At 37.4% G+C, this 21,405-nt stretch overlaps 1 protein-coding gene across 9 annotated transcripts in view; it reads right to left on the bottom strand.

Annotated features, from left to right (window-relative positions):
- The window catches only part of KLC1 (kinesin light chain 1), a 47,635-nt gene that overhangs the window by 14,485 nt on the left and 11,745 nt on the right, over window positions 1-21,405 (bottom strand). For 4 of the 9 annotated variants that reach the window (XM_038137513.1, XM_038137514.1, XM_038137512.1 and 1 more), the window contains 12 exons: window positions 15,823-16,084; window positions 11,931-12,161; window positions 9,842-9,920; window positions 7,750-7,975; window positions 7,144-7,231; window positions 6,384-6,485; window positions 5,591-5,764; window positions 5,348-5,447; window positions 4,440-4,489; window positions 4,284-4,351; window positions 2,799-2,907; window positions 693-854 (listed from right to left, as the gene is read on the bottom strand). In XM_038137513.1, the coding sequence (XP_037993441.1) occupies window positions 693-854; window positions 2,799-2,907; window positions 4,284-4,351; window positions 4,440-4,489; window positions 5,348-5,447; window positions 5,591-5,764; window positions 6,384-6,485; window positions 7,144-7,231; window positions 7,750-7,975; window positions 9,842-9,920; window positions 11,931-12,161; window positions 15,823-16,083 (1,650 nt within the window). In that variant the 5' untranslated portion in view covers window position 16,084. Of the gene's footprint in view, window positions 1-692; window positions 855-2,798; window positions 2,908-4,283; window positions 4,352-4,439; window positions 4,490-5,347; window positions 5,448-5,590; window positions 5,765-6,383; window positions 6,486-7,143; window positions 7,232-7,749; window positions 7,976-9,841; window positions 9,921-11,930; window positions 12,162-15,822; window positions 16,085-21,405 lie in introns of those variants that run through there. The other 5 variants (XM_038137510.1, XM_038137516.1, XM_038137511.1 and 2 more) reach the window with 3 other exon arrangements.

The following is a 21,405-nucleotide window of genomic DNA, read 5'->3' as shown; positions in this document are numbered from 1 at the left end:
AAAATAGGAACAAGCTCTGGCTCCAGACAAATTTTAATATGGGAAAGTCATGAAGTCACCATCACATTGTTATGTGATGGCACTGCCTCTTAAAATGGACTATACAGCAGTTTGGAAAGCTGTGTTCCATCCTCCAGCAAGCTGGGTAAAGAGATTAGAATTATTTTAGTGTTAGACTGGTCATTTTAATTTACTCTGAAACTGCTAACACTCAGTATATTTCCATAGCAAATGGATTTTTTGTGATTCCAACTGATGGACCATTTTTTAAATAAACATTTAAATTACAAGCAAACATGGCACCAAAAGGAAAAAAGCAAAAGTGAGTTAATTGCAAGAGTATTTCTACCAGTAAAAACAAACCACTGATAAGCAATTGTACACCAGACCACAACCAGGACACTCAATCAGCATTACACAACTTGGCCTTAGATACAACTGCTTGGGATTCTTGCAGAAATGTCACCATTCACGACAGCAACAGAAAGGATGTCTTAAAATATTGTTTTAAAATATTATGAGTTTTTTAGCATTGTGATAGACAAAATGTTATTCTTCATTCCTTAATTGATTCTGCAAAATGAAAAAATACAAGGTAGATGAAGCAGGAAACTCCTGAAAGCACAGCAGGCTGGTGAGCTGTTGGGTGATGACCTCCTAGGCTATTCTGTCCAACTGTGTACTGTACTTACCCCGTTCCACTCTACGCTCATACTCACTTCCTCGCCGCCATCAGGGCCACTCTCGTACTTTACCACATCCACGTTGAGGCTCTCCCTGCTGCGCCGCTTCTCCATGCTCTCAGGGTCATTCAGCACCTCGGCCACTCTCTGTTTGTGAACATTGTCAAGACCCTGAGAATTTGATAGAATGGGAAGAGGCTTTATCTTGTTACAAGCTCTGTTAAGCTGCAACTTACACACGACAACTGCGCCGAGCGAGGAGTAAAACCAACGCACAATTCCATCAGTTCTGCTTTCAGAGAGCAGCTGAGCTGCCCTTTCTAAATTGCAAGGATCAACACAGCATGAAGTGAACAGTTTAGCAGTTTGAGAATTCACTGACTTGCCATTCTTTTCTTCCTTTCTTATCACTTGTTTAAGCCTCGTGGTGTTCGTGTCACTTACACGAAGCAATCTGGCAACCAGCTAAATATTTAACCCATTTATAGATCATGAACCATCAATGTAATTCTCAAGTTTTCCACCCAGCAAATGGTGCAGTTTTCACCTGCCTTTGGAGAGGTGTCTGAATATCTAGTACTTCAGAAACAGGCTGTGTTATTTAAAAATACTGACACAGAACACTTGGCACTAATGTAATTTTCCTTCAGAAAGAAATGACATAGAAACTTGTAATAAACATACTAAATATATGGTCAATATATTTATTTTGTGTTAAAGCATGCCTATCAATTATAAAATAATCCTTTAAATATCTTGGAAGTGCTAAAGTACCTTCTACAAAAACACAGCAAAAGGCACAATCTTTAACAGAGAAACTACAAAATATCAAAACTCAAATCAGACTTGTTTTCAATTTTGTCTTCTTTATAATAAACCCACTCCACATCATAACCAGTATTTGCTGACAGGAAGAGATCCCCGATGAATGCCTTATACTTTACAAAATATTCTGCATCTTCTACAGTGCAGCACTAGCAGAAAATGCAGCAGGGATGTGTGTGGAAAATCCATAAAGCCAACCACAATACAGAAAGTGAAAAGGATGCCAAAGTTCTTAGAAGTACATGAATAAGCACGAAAGTTGTTTCAGTGGCATGGAGATGTCAGGTCCTTGTTCCCATGTAACTGTTTTTCCCTAAGTGAAGAGCATTACTTGAATGACCCAGAATAAAAAGGCAGTGTTAAATGCTGCTGTAACACAGCATTGCCTCCTACACATCTAACTCTAGGGGTGTGTATACTGCCATGTATTATGGATAAATGGAATAAGTGGTATATGATGCACAGTGAAAATTCTGAAGCATCCTTAAACAGTCAGCAGCAAGCTTCTAGAAAAAAAAATACAAGTTTTATTTATTCTCATATTAAAAAATTAAATTAAAATTGAACATTCATGATGCTTGTATTTTCTTACTTTGCTTTCCATTTTAACACCAACTGAAAATCCATGTTTTCTCGTCCAGTCTTAGACACTTATAAAAGTGTCTTATAAATGTCACTTATCAAACCATCCAAAATGGAAAGAAAAAAAAGCCAATAAACCCCCAACAAACCCAAACTCTCTTCTACCTTTTAAGAGAAGGGAGAAAGGGTTACTTGAAGAGTAGACCTGAGAGCACAAAGAGAGTTCATTAAAAGAAAGTCCCCACTGAAAGTGTAATATCCATCCCATTATTAGTTTACAGAAGTAACAAAAGGTTTCTGTTAGTCACTTGTATGCAGCAACTGAACATTTTTAATTCTGACAGCTCCTTATTAAAAATAGAACAGCATGACTGGCAAAGGAGATTTCCAGCAGAACCTCCCCATTTTCCCCCAGCTACAGTCTGTTTCCCAGGACAAACAGCCAATTAATTGAGGACTGCTGGCCAACACAGTGTTTTCTGCTCTTTCATTTTCCACATAATTTCACCTCCAGTTTGAATCATGTCCCCAGTACATGGTGCCACTGCCCTAACAATTAACCAAACTGCATGTATCAGTTTATCACCAGTTCAGTCTGAGATTAGAGGGTGACCAGGCACTGAAAGCTTCTACATTCTGCATACAGGAAGTCGAAAATCTGCATGACCATAATGCAGAAACATCATTCAGGTGAATTTTCATACTTGCCTGTTTACGAGATCTCATTGCTGCCTCTTCTAATGTTTCAGCAGCTTCAAATTTGCCCTGTCGTCTGTAAAGTGCCCCAAGGTTCTTTAAAGTAGTTGTTACTGTTGGACTATTGAAAGAAAAGAAAAATAACTCTATGTTAAATATGTACTCACACAGTAAACTCTTCTCAATTCACTAATAAAAGCTTAAATTAATACAGTGTTTATCATATTTCTGTAATAATTTATTCTCGTTTGAAATAGTCACTATGCTGTACTCCATGTACACACAATACCCTGCTGACCCCTTTCAAAGTGTATCAATGTCTCTGTGACTAGCCAACATCCCTGAAACTGGAATGCTAAAACTTTGTGCTCCTCAGCTGTACCTCGAGGTGAAAATTTAGCTCTAGATGAGCGTATCCAACTGAATAATTGTGCAGCTTCCAAAAAAATGCTTATTCATGCATAGAGAGACCATTAGAGAGACCACATGTAGCACGTGTTAGTCACAAAAGTCATTAACAGCTGCTTTCATCAGCTTTTACTTAACACCTATTTGCAGTTTCTATGCATTCCAATGTGCTTGAACAACAAAAGCAAAAAAATTGCCCATTTCATTAACAAGTCTCACAAAAAAGACATTTTTGTTTCAATGGCACAAAATGAGCTCAGTCATAGTATTTTTGAGTGAAGTTTTGCTCCACTACAACAGAGAAAAGGTCTTCTCATGCATTAGAATCAACAAGTACATGAAAAGCAAACCAATAAAATGTGTTGTACACAGAACTCAGGATGGAGAAAAAGGATATTTCAACAGTACAAGGACTCTGATTCTTGTTAAACATGAGCATTCAAATACTCAATAAACAAAAAATTCTCACTGACTATCAGTACTAGTTGCAGGTTTTTTCATACACTGCATCACCTACATGTTTAAAAAGCTACAGTAATGGAATGAAATTAGAGGAAAAAAAAAACTTCACCAATTATAATCCGAGTTGAAATCCTTGTTTTTCTTATTTCACTTTTAAGTATACATTGTCATTCACACAACTACACTCTGGAAGATTCAGAAACTCAAGAAATGCTTCATTGTGGCAGTTTAGCTTTGTTTTCTTGTGCCAGCTAGGTAACTAGAGGTGCAGTTATTTGCAGTCTCATTTTTGGCCCTCTCCAGAGGCCCTGCAGGGGCAGGGAGGGCAGACATGCCAGGGAATGGAATAGAGGGAAAGGTGACCTACGCTGCACCTGAAGGACTGCCAAGAACACAACTGGTGCAATTTCATGTCACTTACTGCATCTAACCAGCCTCGAGTAAAAGCAGCCTCAGGACTTGAAAACTGCTGCTGTATTCCTGAAAACCTGTCTTGGGCCTGGAATGTTTAATACTTTTGTTTTTATAGTCCTAACCAAGGAGTTGCTTTGCTTCCATTTGTAAAAATGCTTTAATCTGAGACACTGAGTATTAATGAGCTGTTTGTCCTGTGAAGAAGTTACTCACCTATCAACTTTGCAAGCTTTGTACCAGCCACCATACTCTCCAAAAGATGTGCCATCTTTTTGCTTTCCCTAGAACAAAAGTATAGTTGAAAAAAAGATCTGATTTTCAACCTAAACAAATACAAGCTCCAAAAAATATTTACAACAATGGTCTTACTTTACATTCTTCCCTCTCTTCTGCATGCATCCAGATAGGCTTATTTTCATCTGGCGAAACAAGAAAAGTATTTTATAGAAGAACAGAACTACAAGGTATTGATTGTTGGATTTTCACTAGTCTGAAATGAAGCTGAGAACCAGAGAATTATACTATTGCTGCAAAAAACCCTTATTGTCCATACTACAAGCAGCAGATAAATAAAAGACACAGCTCTTACAGTTTTACAATTCTGTCTCCTTTTCTTATCTGAACTTACAAACTGTTACTTCTGAGAAGCTTTGAAGTCAGTGTATACTGCCACCCATTTGTCATGTGCCTAGTTCTGTGCTAGAAAACATGAATTTATTCTTTTATCCTAACAACCACTTTGACATCTACTAAATGGTGCATATGCTACTGTCATGGAATGCAGTGAAAACGCTTTACTGGGATTTTTAGTTTATAAAATGCTCATGACTTCAATGTACAGTGTAATTCTCAATTTAAAGGTATTATCCCCATTATTTAATATGTTATTGGAGAGCTTGCATTAACAATGTTTTTATTTATGTGTCTAAAATCCTGCACTGACTTTTCCTGTGACTGGAAAGTGATGTACGTTTTTCTGCCTCTATAAAAATACCAAAGTTGGGTTTAATGGGGTGTAAGATAAATTAGGCCAGAAAAAAAATCCATAAAACATAAACCAACTAAGTCTACCTCATGTTTTTGAATCAAGTGTTTGCTGCTGTATCTAAAAGCCTTCTTATGATGAATGTTACCTCCAACACATCTATCAGCTCACCTTTTAAGTCCATCTAAAGCAGACAACAATTTTAATCAGGACACTATTGTCTCCTTGCAAATTTTATTCCATAACTACAAAAATAAAACACAAATTCAAATCTAGGGACTCAGTTTCTTACCATCTACAGAGCCAAACTCCCGTTCATGAGCACGAGTAAGAATCTCTTTGTATAAAGTTTCCGCTTGCTTGAACTTGCCCTGTTTTAGGTAGCAGGATGCCTAAAAACAAAATACCCCCCCAAAAGATATCAGCACATTGCTTTATTTGTCTTTATAAACAAGAAATACAACAGTTTGTGGATAGAAGTGCATTTCAAATCGTGAGAAATTTTTGTCTCAGGTCTACATTGGGAAAGGCTTACCAGATTGTTCTTTGTTTTTGCAACATTTGGATCATCTGGTCCCAGCTTAGTTTGGTAGATTTCGAGTGCCCTCTGATAGTAATATTCAACCTCCTCGTATTTACCCTGGTTCTGGCATAGCAAAGCCAAGTTATTTAACTGCTTGGCAACATCAGGGTGATCTTTCCCCAGGACCTGGAAATGAAATACACTGTATTAAAACATTCTCTAATCATCATGTCAGGGTCTAGAAATAAATCATTTAGAAACATCCTGTTAGTTTTATTCCTCCTCAATTCAACAAAAGCAAAAGCTGCATTTCAAAGATATGAAAATGACTCAATTCTATTGCAAACTGAGAATGATGCATAACAATCCATAAGAGGAACAAAGTAAGTAGTAAAACAACATTATATGGAGAGTATTATATAAACCAGAAGATGCAGTCTCATGGACTAAAATAAATATCCACATAGAGAATAATCAACTCAAACATTTTAGCTAAGTTTCACTTTTTAATTCCAATGCTCTTGTCAAATCAAAGATTATTTCGCTACCAAAGGGGAAGGAAAAAGGTAAAGAAAGTTTCTCACAAAATACAGAATTTAGCACATACCCAGAGTGCTCCAGCAATTCCGTAGCACTCCTGGAATTTCCCACTGTTTTGAATTTCAGACACTCCTAACTACCAGCCATTGTTAACTCTGGGGTTTATCTGACAGATCTACCCAACCAAAGCATTAAAAAGTAAGCATTTAACTTTGCTTTCTCCTTCACAAAGTCCCTCTAGAGGCCCTGTATTTGTCACTCATACCTTTTCTCTGATTTCCAGAGCTCGCTTACACAATGGTTCTGCTTCCTTGTACTTTCCTCGTTTACCATAGAGTACTGCAAGATTGTTAAGAGTTGCTGCCACCTGTCAACAGCAGAGAAACATTAAGTACACTGGAATCTGCTGATCCAAATACTTGACAAGTGAGCACATCTGCAAGGTACTGATGTTATTAAATTTTCCATGCACAGGATAGACCTCTTGAAATTTGCAAGCGAAGAAATAATTATTATTAAATGCATACATACACAACAGAAGAAAGAAAAACCTAAATCATGAAATGATTTTGCTTCCTTTGTGGAAATGTCATTTAGTGCACACATCTTCACACGTTCTTCTCTTACAAAGGTACCTCTCACATCTACACTCGGAGCTGCCCTGCATCCCACAGGCCACAAAAGTATCACATGAATTTTCCAAATGCTTGATCTACATTTCATTTACAAGCAGCAGTAAATGAAACCACAAGTGCCCCTTCAATCTGAGTATACTAAAGTGATTTGAGTGAGCACAAATCTTTCTTCACAAATTGATTTCCCACAAAAAATCCAGGCAACCCAAAATAAAGTATGGGCAAACTATTTATGGCAAAACAGCACTGAATAGAACGTGGCCTCCTACCTGTACTGTTTAAAGACAAGCCAGGTCTTAAAACCTTTCCTGTTGAGTTTGACATTAGAATTAGTTGAAAAAAAGTTGAGTGAAAAAGAAACTAAAATGATGATATTGCATGTATACAAACCGCTGGATGATCTTTGCCCAAAGTCTTTTCACGGATGGCCAAGGCATCATTCAGGAGATTTGCTGCATCTTTGTATTTGTTCTGGTCTCTGAATTGTAAAGAAATGTAATTAACACTGGGGATTCAGGAATGAAAAATCATAAAAATTAAGCTGAGTTCACTATTGACCTAAAGATGCAACTATAAAAGAACAATTGAGAATATATTCATAAATTAGGAAGTAGAACCCTGAAGCCTGTAACTGTAAATAGTTTGGTAGTTGAGGACTATCCTGAGCATTTACCATTTCTACACTGGTGTCCAATTTCTACCTCTAGATTACCTTGAAGTGGGTAATTAAGACATGCCTCCTCAGTAGACAAAAAAAACCCAAAAATCAAAACCAGCTTCATTCCCAAAGCAAAGGTATAAGCAAAAATACAGCAGCTTGTTTGACTTTTAAGTATAGGGAGACATACAAATATTTTAGGAACTTCTTGAGGGTTTTAATAATGATTTTAAAAGGAAAACAGAACAGGGAAAAAATTCTAGTCTGAATGTTAAAAAGTTGTAGCCAAACAACTAAGTATTTATTTCACTGGTAATTATCTACGTCAGTATACTAACCTGTACACCAAAGCAAGGATGTTCAACATAGTGGCAACATCAGGATGGTCATGACCTGAAGTCTTCTCCAGATCTTCAAGAGCTTGTTTGCAGAGAGGTACAGCAACCTCATATCTACCTTGGGAAGCGTACTGGATAACAAGATTGTGTAGGGTCCGTAATCTTGCTGGAATTTCATAGCCGCCTTGTTGGGCAGCAGCTGCTGCACTGCTGTGCTGCTGTTGAACTGAAAGAAATCCACAGAATTTCAGCTTGTATAAAAGATGACTGTAAATAAAACATCTCACTTGAGTGCTCAGTGGCACAAAATGAGACTCACTGAATTTTATTTCTTCAATACACAGCATTAGCATTAGAACATATTTCACAGCAAGGCTGTCTTGAACAGTGACAGTGGAAGTATGACTGTTTCATTCTTCATATCCTGTCCACTATTGTGTTACTATTATTTTTACAATTCTCGTAGCTCAAAGGGTTAAATGTAATAAACAAATGAAGAAAGCAGGAAACTATTTGGGCTCAGCAAACCATTAAGATTCTCAAGATTATATCGTAATTTTGCACTTACAACTATTGCTGTTTTCATATGGAAAGGAACACTAACATACAGAAGCTGAATACCTGCAGAAAAGCTTTTTCCTTTATTCTTCTTCTCTAAACATACACACAATTTTTTTTTGTTTCCCTTTCTCTGCTATGCCAAGGATCACTTAAGGATAGCACATAAAGGACTGAAACACCTTGGATGCCAGAAGTAACAGCTACAAAACAACAGGCCGTGGGTCAAAGTCAGCCTTGAAGTTTTACTCACTAACCCTCCAGCTTAGCCACTTCTTTTCCAGTAGCTCCTAAACTTTGGTTGTTGCAACTCTCACTCTCCCACTGCCCCCAAAAATGTACTACTCCTTTTCTCTTCACCTGACCAATTTCTAAGATTTAAAATATTCTTTCTTGTTCATTTTCATTAAACTCTACAGAACAATTTTATCGTTCTCTGAGCCTGACTTTATCCTCTCCTTTCTATTAAGCAAAAATCACTCACAGAAGGTGGAAGCATTTTTATGTCAGTGGAATCACACAAGTCCAAGCCTATACCCAGAGTCACTGCCTACCAAAGCACTGAAGAATTTCAGCCTTTTTTTTGGAAGGTCAGAGAAATCACTGACATGTCAACTTTGTCTTTTGTAAAGCGAAGTAAGGGAGCTTTGCCTCTCAACCTTCCAACTACAAAATTCTAGGGAAGCAAGGATGAGCTAGGAAGGAGCTCATGATCAACACTGACCTACTGCAAACTCTTCAAGCCTTCCTTTCAGTGCTGGCTATGGACAGCTTTACTGTGCTGACAAGAATGCAGTGTACCTTGTATGCATGCCCATAAAGGAAATTTGAAACTGTTGATTGCAAAGCTGGGTCCCCTCAGACATCTTCCCTCAAGTAATTTGTCTGGTAAAAACCATTCTGCTCCCCCCACACTGCACTGACTCCACAACATCAATATGTTATATCTTAACAAACATACAAAATACACATTCCACTAAGCAGAGCTTACTTATCTACCAAGAGCTTTTTTCAATCACGCTACCAAACATCTACCTCAAGTTCCACAGCATATTCTTCAGTCCTGCTCACCTCAAGACAAACAATGCTACCACAATTAGTATTAAAATCAATGCAGACAACCTTGGTGAAGGACAAAAGACTATATGAAAAAGATTTCATAATGAAACCTGCCACAAAAAGCTCAGATCATTAAAAAGGTCATTAACAGAATCCACTACCTGGACAGAATCTGTCTCAGTCACTTGCAACTAACCATTTTGAGGTCCCTAAGAAGGATAATGGGAGAAATTCTGAATTTAAATCAGTCTGAACTTTACAGCAGCTAGAAAACTCTCAAAAAACCTAGGCCCCAGTTCTGTACAAACCAATGTACAGAATCTATACCAATGATTGTATTCCTTATTCTAGCAGAGGCATTCACCAATCCAGCTGCGTTGCAGAGATTCCCAAGCATGGACACATTTTTGTGAAGTGCATCTTTATATTCTGCACTGCAGAAACACACCAACAAGGTAACATGAAGTACACTTACTTCCTTGTCCTTGGTCATCTTCATCATTGGGAAATAGATCATCCAAAGGCTCTTTGGTGGAATCCGTATCTTTATCCTCCTGCAGAACAAGCCCAAACCCAACAAATTAAATCTAAGGCATAAGAGGACAGGCCAGTTAACCAGCAACGTTAAAGGAAAACTCCACATTCAGAATTGGCAAGAGTAACACTTCTCACTGAAGATTTATAAAGGTCTTATATTTTAATGTATTTACACACTCTGTCCCAAAACAATACAAGACACCTTCAAGAAGGGCCAGGAATAGAAATGAGGTCTCCTAGATGTCAGTCTCAATTTAAGAACACAAGAACACATTTGCCATTCTCACAGAGGAACTAGGTCTCATGAAAGCACCCACTGAAGAGTAAGCACTGCTCAGTACAGAACTGTCCATGGTACCTTTCTTAGTCATAAACACAGTTACAGTTGGGCAAGGGAGAGGAATTAGGAGACCTCAATTTCTGAGTACTCAACTTCTGTACAAATAATTAGATTTTGGAATTATAGTCTGAAAGATTCAAAAATAAAAAAAAAACAAGAACACTTGAAAGGAAGTTCATCTCCATTAGTCTCCATCTGGAACCATATTAATTTCTACACAATCCATCAGTTTAAAATTATTTTAAGCATCCAAAGATCATTTCAAATGTAAAACAAAGAGACAGATCATCCCTCAGTCCTGTCTCCTAAATGTTGAGTCTACACAACATAAATAGTTGAAGTTCTTAGAAACCATGAGCTCAGTAAGGAGAAAACCCAGAGGCAGAATATATTCTTATTTTTCTGGCTCTTCATTCAACACCTTTTTCCACAGATGAGAAAAAGCCAACTGCTGCTGATGGCATTCAAACTCAATGATGGCAGAGCAAGGGCACTGTAAAACCAGCAAACTGATGGGACTATATCTCAGATAAGATGTTCATAATTTTAAGTGTTGATTCCAACCTCATACTGAGTCTACACAACTAATGATTACAAAGGCTAGAAGCAGAGACTGTCCATATGGTTAGCAAAACTATGAAGGTGCTCGGCTTACTTGGACTCTATTTGTTAATTAAACTTCAAATAATGGAGCTATTTATTTCATCTGCAGAGTACAGTCTGACAATACAGCACATCAAAATCCCCATATCCCCTCCTCTGTCCCTTTTCTGAACAGGCAAATCCATCTACAAATACCAAGTCATGGAACAGCACTGAAAAATTCCAGGTGCAACTGACCAAAACAACTGTCACCATGTACAATATGTTAAGAAGGATTAGTCAAGCAGTCAGTTAAGCATGACTAAATCACACCCATTTTCAACCATTAAAATTGCTGAAATAATTACTCATGAAAAACTGCACTTTCCAAGACACCACTGAGAAGGTCTGAACACGCAAAATTAGATCCTTCTCTACAGTGCCACCTAACCTAAGGAAGCAAAATAAAATTATAAAATGAAGGGCATAAAAATCAGAAGTCTTTTTAAGTAGCAAGTTCCTTCTGTAAATTAAAGTTGTGTCCATTTTCTCTCTGAACCTAAGAATATGTAACACAATGGGCTTGTCTATATGCAGATGATCACAGTGTCTGGTAGATGGTCCTGAAAGGGGATTCAATAACATCTTATCCTTGTGTAAATTCTCAACAGATAAAAAGCTATACAGTGATTTCACAAGACAAAAATTAAGTATTTTTCCTGCAGTCAAAATAAGCCAAGTCCTCTAGGTACGTAAAATGTCTCACAGCTTAGATTTCTCACTTATTTTTACTGCTAAGTTTGTAGAAGTGAGATTTTTGCTTTGGTCCAGTTCTTCACATTTTTAAGCTACTAAATGAGTATTTATCAATTCTGTTCCTTATGTATTTTATTCTCTGCAGACAGTAAAATATATACTCTCTTATAATAAGAATGAGCTCTCAGAATCATTCTGCAAACTATGTGACAGTAGTACAAGGTAGTATTTTAATAACAAATATATCTAATGGACAAATAAAATGTATCTGTTATTTCTTGTTAAACAGGCAGATTACAACACATGTAAATGTAAGGTGCTTTTACTGTTTTACTATGGAGATACTTACTGATGGTGAAATATCATCATCATATTTTTTTAGTTGATTCATGAATTCTAGATGTTTCTTTTCCTCCTCCAGCTGAGCCACAGACTGCTCACTCTTCTGTAGTTTCTGCTGTGTATTGGCGAGTTCATCCCGTAGCCACTGATTCTCCTGGCATAGCCGGCGAACCTGAGCCCGCAATTTCTGCTTCTCTGATTCCACTGCATTTAAGTGATTTGACAAAGCCATCATTACCTGAAAAGCAGAATGTGTCACATGGCATACTTCCCCTAGAATACAGTCCTGTTCATAACATACAAGGCTTTCATTATTTAAACCTATGGCAGCTGTGAAATCTGGTAAACATTCCTTTTTCTCTTTGTTTCAGATATGGTTCTCACTTGTCCTCTAAACCTTTTTACCATTTAGAATGATTTGGGCTGGAAGGGGCCTCTCAGATCACCTCTTTCCAGTCCCCCACCACGGGTAGGGGGACAACTTTCCACTAGACCAGGTTGCTCAAAGCCCCATCTAACCTGGCCTTGAACACTTCCAGGGACAGGGCATTGTTGTGATGCACTAGATTGTTATTTGGATACTGCACTGGGTGTTGTGTTATACAAATGTTTCCCCCCTTTCCTCAGATGGTGTATCCCTCGGATAAGGTGGTCTTGTCCCTTGAAGCCCCTCCCTTCGCCCCTCCCCACTGTGTCCCCTTGGCTATGGCCTTCCGTCCCCGCCTCCCATTCTGCGGGTATAAATGTCCCTTGAGTTTGGAGTTCTCGCTCTCTTCTTCACCTGGAAACCCTACGATGCAGATGTCCCCTTCCAGCCAATAAACAGGACATCAGAACCACGTGGAGAAAGAGCGCTTCTCGTCCTTTACTTCGTCCATGTAGGATCCGTGCGGGCATAAATCCCAAGCTAGCCGGGGGGATTTACAGCCCGAAACCCACGGGTTCCTTCAAGGCATATGTTCCCCTACCTCACCACCCTGACAGGGAAGAATTTCTTCCTAAATCAAATCTAAGCCTACCCTCTTTCAGTTTGAAGCCATTCTGTCTTGTCCTATCATTAAATGACCTTTGAAATTCCCTCTTCAGCTCTCTTGTAACCCCTTCCAGCCCTGGAAGGGGCTCTAAGATTTCCCTGCAGCCTTCTCTTCTCCACCTCGCTCAGCCTGTCTCCAGAGCAGAGGTGCTCCAGCCCCTGATTGTCATCATGTGCCTCCTCTGGACTTCCCTTGTCCATGTCCTTCCCTTGCTGGGGTCCCAACCTAGAGGAACTCTTTACTAAACAATTATTTTCCATGATGCTATCAGAAGTTAAAATTGGTTTAGAATTCCCTAAACATTAAATATAATCTTAAAATACATGAAAAAATTTGAACTAGATTAGTGAACTGGAAATCTTTGTTCCACTAACATAAAATGGAGCAGTAATACTTTCAACTTGCAAGATCACAAAAATAACCTAAGAACTAACACAGAGTTCTAATTTAGCACCTTCCAGACAAAAAAAAAGGATTTGTATACATGCTTATAGCTCCTAAATATGAACACCTCAGCATAATGGTAACACTTCAAAGGGATATTTATTCATGTGCATGTGCAACTGAACACACAACTTATAGATGCACTTTATACTACTAACCATAAGCTTGAGTGTGCAGACTTTCAAACACAGCCACATTACGGGCAAAAAATAGAACACCCATAAAAGCAGCTTACTTGGACTGGGTTTTTTTTTTGCTGAGCAAAGTTAAATGAAAAAGGAGCTTATTAAGTGAAAGCCAAACACTACCAGCAGAAGATATTTTCCCTTCGCTGTTTATGCAATCTCTCACTGACACACATAGAACAGCTGGCAGCAGTCCCAGGATGCACACCTTGCAAGAATGGACCACTGGTGAGAGTACACATCTTTCAGATCTTTTAGACATCCAAGTTCCTAGTATTTCATCTCCTGAAGTTCAAGATTTTTTAAAAAACAAAGTTATCTTTAAGTGGTTTTAAACTAAGTATTTAATGTGAAACAGATGGTGTCCTTAGCTGAAATTTCAGGTGTCAAAATGTTCATTAAGCCTTTAGAAACTAATTTTTCCTACAAAGGTAAGAAAAACTCCAGGTATAATTTCCTAATACCAGTCCAAAACTCCAGACTTCAGCACCTACCTATTTACATACTAAAAATTGCTCTAATATTTTTAATTACTTGGTCAATTCAAACAGTGGCATTTATATAATGAGAAAGCATATTTAGTATAATTGTGATAATAGGGTCAACATAGTCAAACACTGAAGAAGCTACAATGGCAAACTAAAATATTTTGTAGTCTTACTCACTAGAATTAACTGAAAGGAACGTCTCATTACTTCTTTAGCAAAGTTAAGTTTCATTTTCATGGAAATAACACATCACCAGACCTACATGCATGCCACAAAAAACATCTATTTCCGTATCTTAAATTTAAAATTAAAAAAAAAAAAATACTACATTGTTACAACTCAAAGCATTCAGGAAGAGTAACCTTATCAGGTCTGAGAGCAGCAGTTTGAAGTGTAATTGGCTTCCTAACAAAGGCAACAAATGCAGACTTCTTGGCTCCTCACCACTGCAGTTCACAAAGTACCATGGGAGGCAAACAAGGCAGGAACATCTGCAACTGAGGCTACTGACAAAGTCAAGAATTAGCACTGGCTTCTCAGTGTCCTAATACTACACAGAAATTACCCACTCCCTTGCACATCTTCTACAAACAACCATTAAAGGAAACTCAACTATTGCAATTTTACTCCCTGTATCTTCTAGCATTTTCCTCCTACACAAGACATCAAAGAGTGTACAATATATACTGTAAGGCCTGACAGTTTGTCCAGGGCTTCTCCATTCCCCTGTCTGATAACCCACATTTCATTCTCTCAGTCTCAATTCACCACGATCCAATGCACACAACTTCCAGATCAGCACACAGTAATAGCTCAGTCTAGAAGAGAAGGCTGAGCACAGTTACAGACCAACAGAAAGCCTGTTAATGTAGAACTAACTCATCGGCATTTTCAACTCAATTGCAAACACTCTGCCATTTTACAGGGATGACGGTTATATCACATCATTTCAGGTTTTTGACTTACTACAAAATACCATAAATACAGTCCTGACAACACAACACTCTGCCCTTTTACAGGGATGACTGTTATATCACATCATTTCAGGTTTTTGACTTACTACAAAATACCATAAATACAGTCCTGACAACACAATAAACATACAACTTTTCACTTATCTTCTGCCGCTGGTATCTTCATCAACTAAGAGTCCACAGAAATTAGCTCAGAGTCCTCTCTTTAATGCATCACTCAAAGTTGTTCAGATTCTGTACTCAGGTCTTAAACTTGAAAATGCTTTTAGTTTCAATTTTGGTTTAGTAAAATGTTCAATAAACATTAGAGATTCTTAAGCTCTAAGAGCATCATGTGCTACTATAAAAAAGTCTGAGTCAAGGGAATATAAACATGAACTTAAGGCTTCACCAAAGCTCAAAGGCTAGAGAAAATACATTTATTATCTGTGTGTTTGCTTGAGACCTTCCTATGACATCTTTTAGAGTTAAAATGCCACTGCTCAGTTCTTGAGCTGCTCGAATATTACCTGCCTAATGCCTGATGTGGAAAAGTCTAAACAGAAAATGTTTAGACTGAATGTCACTGATGTCAAGTGGAGCCCAGTCATGAGTTTCAGTGCTTTAACACTAACCACATAATTAGTTCTGTAACACAGCATGATGTACAGTAACCACCTCTATTAATTACAGAAGCTTTTGTCCATTATATCCAAGAATAATGTAAATGTGCCAACATATTACTGATACCTGGGGAGAAATGTCTGAAATGCTTCATTTTCACCACAACTTTACCTGTGCTTCACTAAGGCCAAGCTCCAGCATTTCCAGTGACTTTCGAATCATGTTTGATTTTTCTTCAACCAGATTAGTTTCATCATCTTTCTTCAAACATTTCAGTGTTTCAAGTAAGCTCTGTAAAATTGAATTGTGTTCATTCTTCAGTGCCTCTAGTCCATTAATCACTTGCTTAGTTTTGGCAATGATTTCATCTTGAGTAAGCTTCTCCAACTTCTCTTCCTTTAAATACACCATTGTGGACATGTTTTCATACATTCTGAAATGGAAAAGTATGACAGTTAATACAAAAGGAAAAATAAAATAAGCCTATAAGTATGTAAGTGAATAAAGTCTGAAATGTATATTCAGAATACAATTATTTTTGTGCACAACTTTTACAATGTTTCATGTCCTGAGTTTGAACAGTGTCAACTTCCCCAGTTTCTGTTTCCAGATTTAACATTAACACTCATTGATGAACCAAAAAACAACATATAATGAAACACAGACTATGACGTGGCATTAGAATTTGTAGCAACTACTGAGGAACAGGGCTGCATCTCCAGGATTCTGGTTTGTGAAAAAGCAAAGTAGGTGGTACATAAAATACACGCTATAATAAATATAGCTATTTGCAGATGCCACTGATCTAAAAAAAAAACAAACCACAAAATGGAGCTTGAAGAATTTGAAGGAGTATCACACAGCCTTCTGAAAGAGTTCATCAGTCACTCATGAGAAAAGTCATCTTTCTCCTGCAAAAAGGTAACACCAGCCTCATCCTTTCCCAAGGACTACAAAAGCTCTTACCACTATGTATTCTGAACATCACAACTACCCCTAGGACAACTTTAATTCATTATTTTAACTCTAAGCACATAGATATTCCATTGCCAACAGGTCTAGATGCAGCTGTTTTGATGAAGATGCAACACCTGTCCCATGCCAGAAAAAACAGTTTGTATAGTACAACCCTTGCAGCAAGAAACATTTCACTGTGCTATTTGATCAGTATGTAATGCATTACACTAAAGATAGTAAATTTCTGGATGTTTGTCAACACCTCTATCGAATGCAAATGAAGACCCAAAAAAGCTCAGAAACTCACATACTCTAATTATCACACATGCTGTTACTTAACTGACAAAACAAGCTTATAAATGTACAAATGTAAAAAGACACACAAACCATTGGACCCTTTTTAAATGTCACCAAAAAAATGCCCTATAATGAAAATAAAGACTTGAGAAATTAGTCCTCTATACCTCAGCTATTTAAATCTGTGAGTGAATCAGGAAGTAGAAATTAGAATAAAATAGGAAAGATTTTTCAAAAGAAATAAATTATCCCATCTATGTGAAGACACCTGGGTAAGCATTGACAAACTAACATTTAAAATTAATTAAAACTGTATTAAAACTTTGTACTACAAAAGCTAGTCTAATTTTAGGAGAAAGCAAAAAAAAATTAGAAACATTAAAGTCTTAATTAAAACTGCAATAAGAAGATGCATATATGCACATCATGACAACAGCCAAAGGATGTGCCCTTATGCTTTTGCATTATATGAAAAATAAAAGGCTGCTCTTTCTGTCTGTATGTGCTCAAATTACCCTCTCTGGGATGATCTCCTGCAATACAATACCCAAAAGGCATAGCCACTTGTTACCAAACAAAAGCTGTAGATGACAAGAGGTGTTTTCTTGTAATAACTGATTGTCTGAAAACACAGAATTTGGGGAAGCATGAACTTGGTTTTACCCAGATTTATTACAGTAACTTCACATTCACAAATAAATCAATACGAAACATATAAATCCGTATAAAGCAACTAATCTAGCACGGCATAAGAAATTAACCCATGAAGACCTGATGAGGAGAATGATATTTACACATTTCCCAATTATAACCTGAGAACTATGACCTAGAATGATTAAAAAGACAGTTTTAAGTACAGACTCTCTGAAGTTGTGTAGAAAAATGAACTGCAATTTAACATGGACCAAATTTGCAAATAATTTGCTTCTAACACACAGTCATATAAGAAATTCTTACAGATTATGCTAACTTGAGCACACAACTCAGCCCTAATTAGCCTTGGCACTTTCACAGCCTCAATTAACAATTTCCATCCTGAATGCACAGAACTGAACGTTTGATTATAAAGAAGGAAAACAAGCAGAGACATCTAATGAAGTGACTATTTGTGTATCTTATGTGAACAGAGATAGCAGCAATTCCTTCTGCACGCCTCAATATTTTGTCATTTTACAGCAAAAATGAAAAGCAGATGTTTGCATGCATATATGTAAGGCACACATAGATGCTGTCTTTAAAAAAAAATCACACATTTTAAACACCTCAGCAGAAATAAAATTCATTCTAAGTGATGAATACAGATAAATTAAAAGGCCCATAGTACTGGCTGAACACACTGAAGCTGCAACGAAGGATGGCTAAGCAGCACAGCAGCTTTTGAAGAGAAGAAAAGCAGGTTTAAACACGATGGGGCAAAACCACACTAAAGCCATCCCAGCAGCAGACCTGCTTTATGAATACATTCCTCCTGTCTCAATCCAGTGTGCCAGAATTTTTAGCTGCCTCATTCCAACCCAAACGTAGCTAAAAGCTTCCACTGCCTTTGCACTACCAGTACAAGGGATCTACTGGAGCTGGAGCCAAGCCAAAAGCTGCATCAAGACACAGACTGACACGAAGGTCCTTGCAGCCTGCCAGAGGGATTCTCACGTCTCCTCTAGTGAACACTGGTAGAATCCCAATCTCTCCCACTGACAGGAAAGGAATAAATATCTTGGGATTAAATTTTGAGGGATGTCTTTTGAGGGGTGTTCAGAGTTTTATAGATTGTGCTTGGGAGAATAATTTAGAAAACAGGAGGATAACAAACATATAATTTGTCCTGCTATCAAATCTGACTCTTTGTAGGAGTAAAATTTATGAAGAAATATCTAATAGTCTCTAAGTAGTAAGTCTAGGTGTGGTACCATCATGATTTTTTTTAAAATGTATTTTACAAAAGATCATTGCCTGTTCACCAATCAAGCCCATATTTGAATACATAATCATATAACTGGGGAGGGTTTTGTAAAGGACAAGGACTTGGATTCAATGATCCCTGTGAGTCCCTTCCAACTCAGCATATTCTGTGATTCTGTAAATTAGATTTGAATATCCTGAGGCAGCAAACACTGCTCAGGAAGCAAACAAATGATGTTTGTATGCAGGATGTATACAGAGGAAAGGAGACAAAACCTACCCAGCCTTCCTATTGTCACTTCTCAAAAAATGTTAACTCTTTCATATATTCATATACACTCTTTCTATACATTTTCCCTACAGGAAAAAAAAGGGTGCAGGCAAAGGCTTCTCAAGCTCCTGTAACTTTTGTCCTGCACTCCACTGCACTGCAAATTTTACCTGGGCAGGAATTCTAGATTCAAATACTAGTTTTTAGGTCAGTGTACTACTGAAAACAAAGCAAAGAATTAAGATGTGCAAAGGTTTATAGAACAGAATTTTGGATGAGCAAAAAAAAACTATGCAGTGCAGCCGGAGTTACAGACTCACTAGCTGGCTTAAGAAATTTACCTATTATATTAAGTATGTGTCTGTGTAGATCTTGAATATTATCCTCCTTCTTTGTTTGTGATAATATTGACTGTGCTCAAGTCCAAAAGTCACTTAATGCTTTCCAGCTTCTAGAAAAATCCAAGTCACTGCCTTAAAACACACCAAAATTAGTTAATTTTGACAGATCAACATAAAAAGTCCTGCAACTAAACAGGTTTCCACAACATTTTGTAACCTAAGCTCAAAACAAAGACATGGACTGAGAATAGCAAGAGTCTGAACCAAAGAAAGCACAAAGAAAGCAGAGCCAAGCCTTTCAGTCGTGTAACCACTGGGATAATCTCATCATATACAAACAACTTAAGTGGCTGTTATCTTTAATCAGTTTAAGTATTTTGTTATTCATAAAACTTTCAAACCAACTACACTACTAATGCTGACATCACTGATTTCTGCCTGAATTCTTCCACAGACATACACATATCCCAGCCAGCTACTAAGCTCTCCAGCTCATATTTAAAGATCTCTTACAGAGCTTTTCCTATCCAGCTGCTTTTAAAGAAGAGCCATTTTCTGCAGATCACCTCAAAATATTCTTGTGCCAAAACATGTATGAATCCCTCTTTGCATAAGAAAACTTATCAATGAAGAGTTTAATTCTAAAAGCCCATAAGATTTTTTTTCCTTAACTAAAGATTAGCATGGATCCTAAAAACAAATAAATAAAACCATTATAATTTTACTTCCTTGTTATGAATCCCTAAGGACTTCCCCTCTCTGTATTGATATTTTTATTATTTAATGGGTTTCAAGTACTAAAGGCTTGAAAGATAAATTTTTAATGTACTTAGCGTCTGATCGCAATTGTTGCGAAATACAACTTTAAATAAATAAATTATAAACCCCCCAAGTCTAAACTGCTTTGTCAAGCAAAATTCTCCCTAAACTTTTTCTCTGAATGTACAGCTAACCGGCAGCATAGCTGAAAATGAAACAATAATGTGTTTGCATATAAAAAAGAGTAAATCATCTTCCCAACAGTAAAAGCTGCTACAAGACTGGCTCATGCCATACCTAGGGGCTCTGCCACCTACATGCTCTGCAAAATCCACAAAGTTACAGTGAAAAGTTCAACTAATTTGAGCTTTTTGTATCTCTAATAGGAACCTAACAGTTCACTGTTTCCTAACAATAATCAGTCTATTCAAGGCTTTTAACCCTAATTTCACTCTTAGTTCCTCCTAATTAAATGGCAAGGTTCAGCATCCTACATCTGCCATGTACTTGTTTCAATTTTGTATGAGCTGCAAATTACAAGTCATTAATTCCCTGCTCAGAGCAAGAACACGTCTCATTACATCATGGAAGGCACCATCTTCAAATCCTACGAGCTGCTTTAACTGCTAATCTTCATAATGTGGAAAACTGCCTTTTCAAACAACCCTCAAAACATTACAGGCTGTTCCAAGCACAAAAACTAAGCAACAAAGGCAAGAGATGAAAAACAGTTTGGGAAGGACTGAGGAGTGTGTCAAACACTGCATTAGCCGCACCCCTCCTGCCGGCAGCTCAGCAACAGCAGAAATGACAAGGATGAATCACTCATGGATGCCTTTCATACGCTGAGAAAGGTGTTTGTAAAAGCACTCACATAACAAACACTCAATTTGGACTATATTACTGTTACGGCTTTCAGTCAGAATCTCCAAGTCTGAAAGAACAATGACTACAATATTGTTGTTTTTTTCAAATTTAAGATGTTAAATTTCTCTTTACCTGTGAGACTCTTTCTGCTGCCACAAGTCATATCCCCATAAGGAATATTTATAATCTTTCCCTTTTTCTCTGATTTGCCTTCCTTTTACTTAAAATGATCCCTTATTTTGTTCCCTTTGGAATTTTGTACCATTTGGAATTTTGTTCCATTACATGATCTCTAAACTCCCAGAGGAAAGTAGCTTTTCCCTCTTGACATATTCAGGACTGCAGCTTTCCTGCCAGTGCTAG

The sequence above is a fragment of the Motacilla alba genome, chromosome 5 (assembly GCF_015832195.1).
Source record: "Motacilla alba alba isolate MOTALB_02 chromosome 5, Motacilla_alba_V1.0_pri, whole genome shotgun sequence".
Taxonomy (NCBI): Eukaryota; Metazoa; Chordata; class Aves; order Passeriformes; family Motacillidae; genus Motacilla; species Motacilla alba.
Note: the sequence above shows the minus strand (reverse complement) of the source record. Positions and strands in the feature narration are given on the sequence as shown.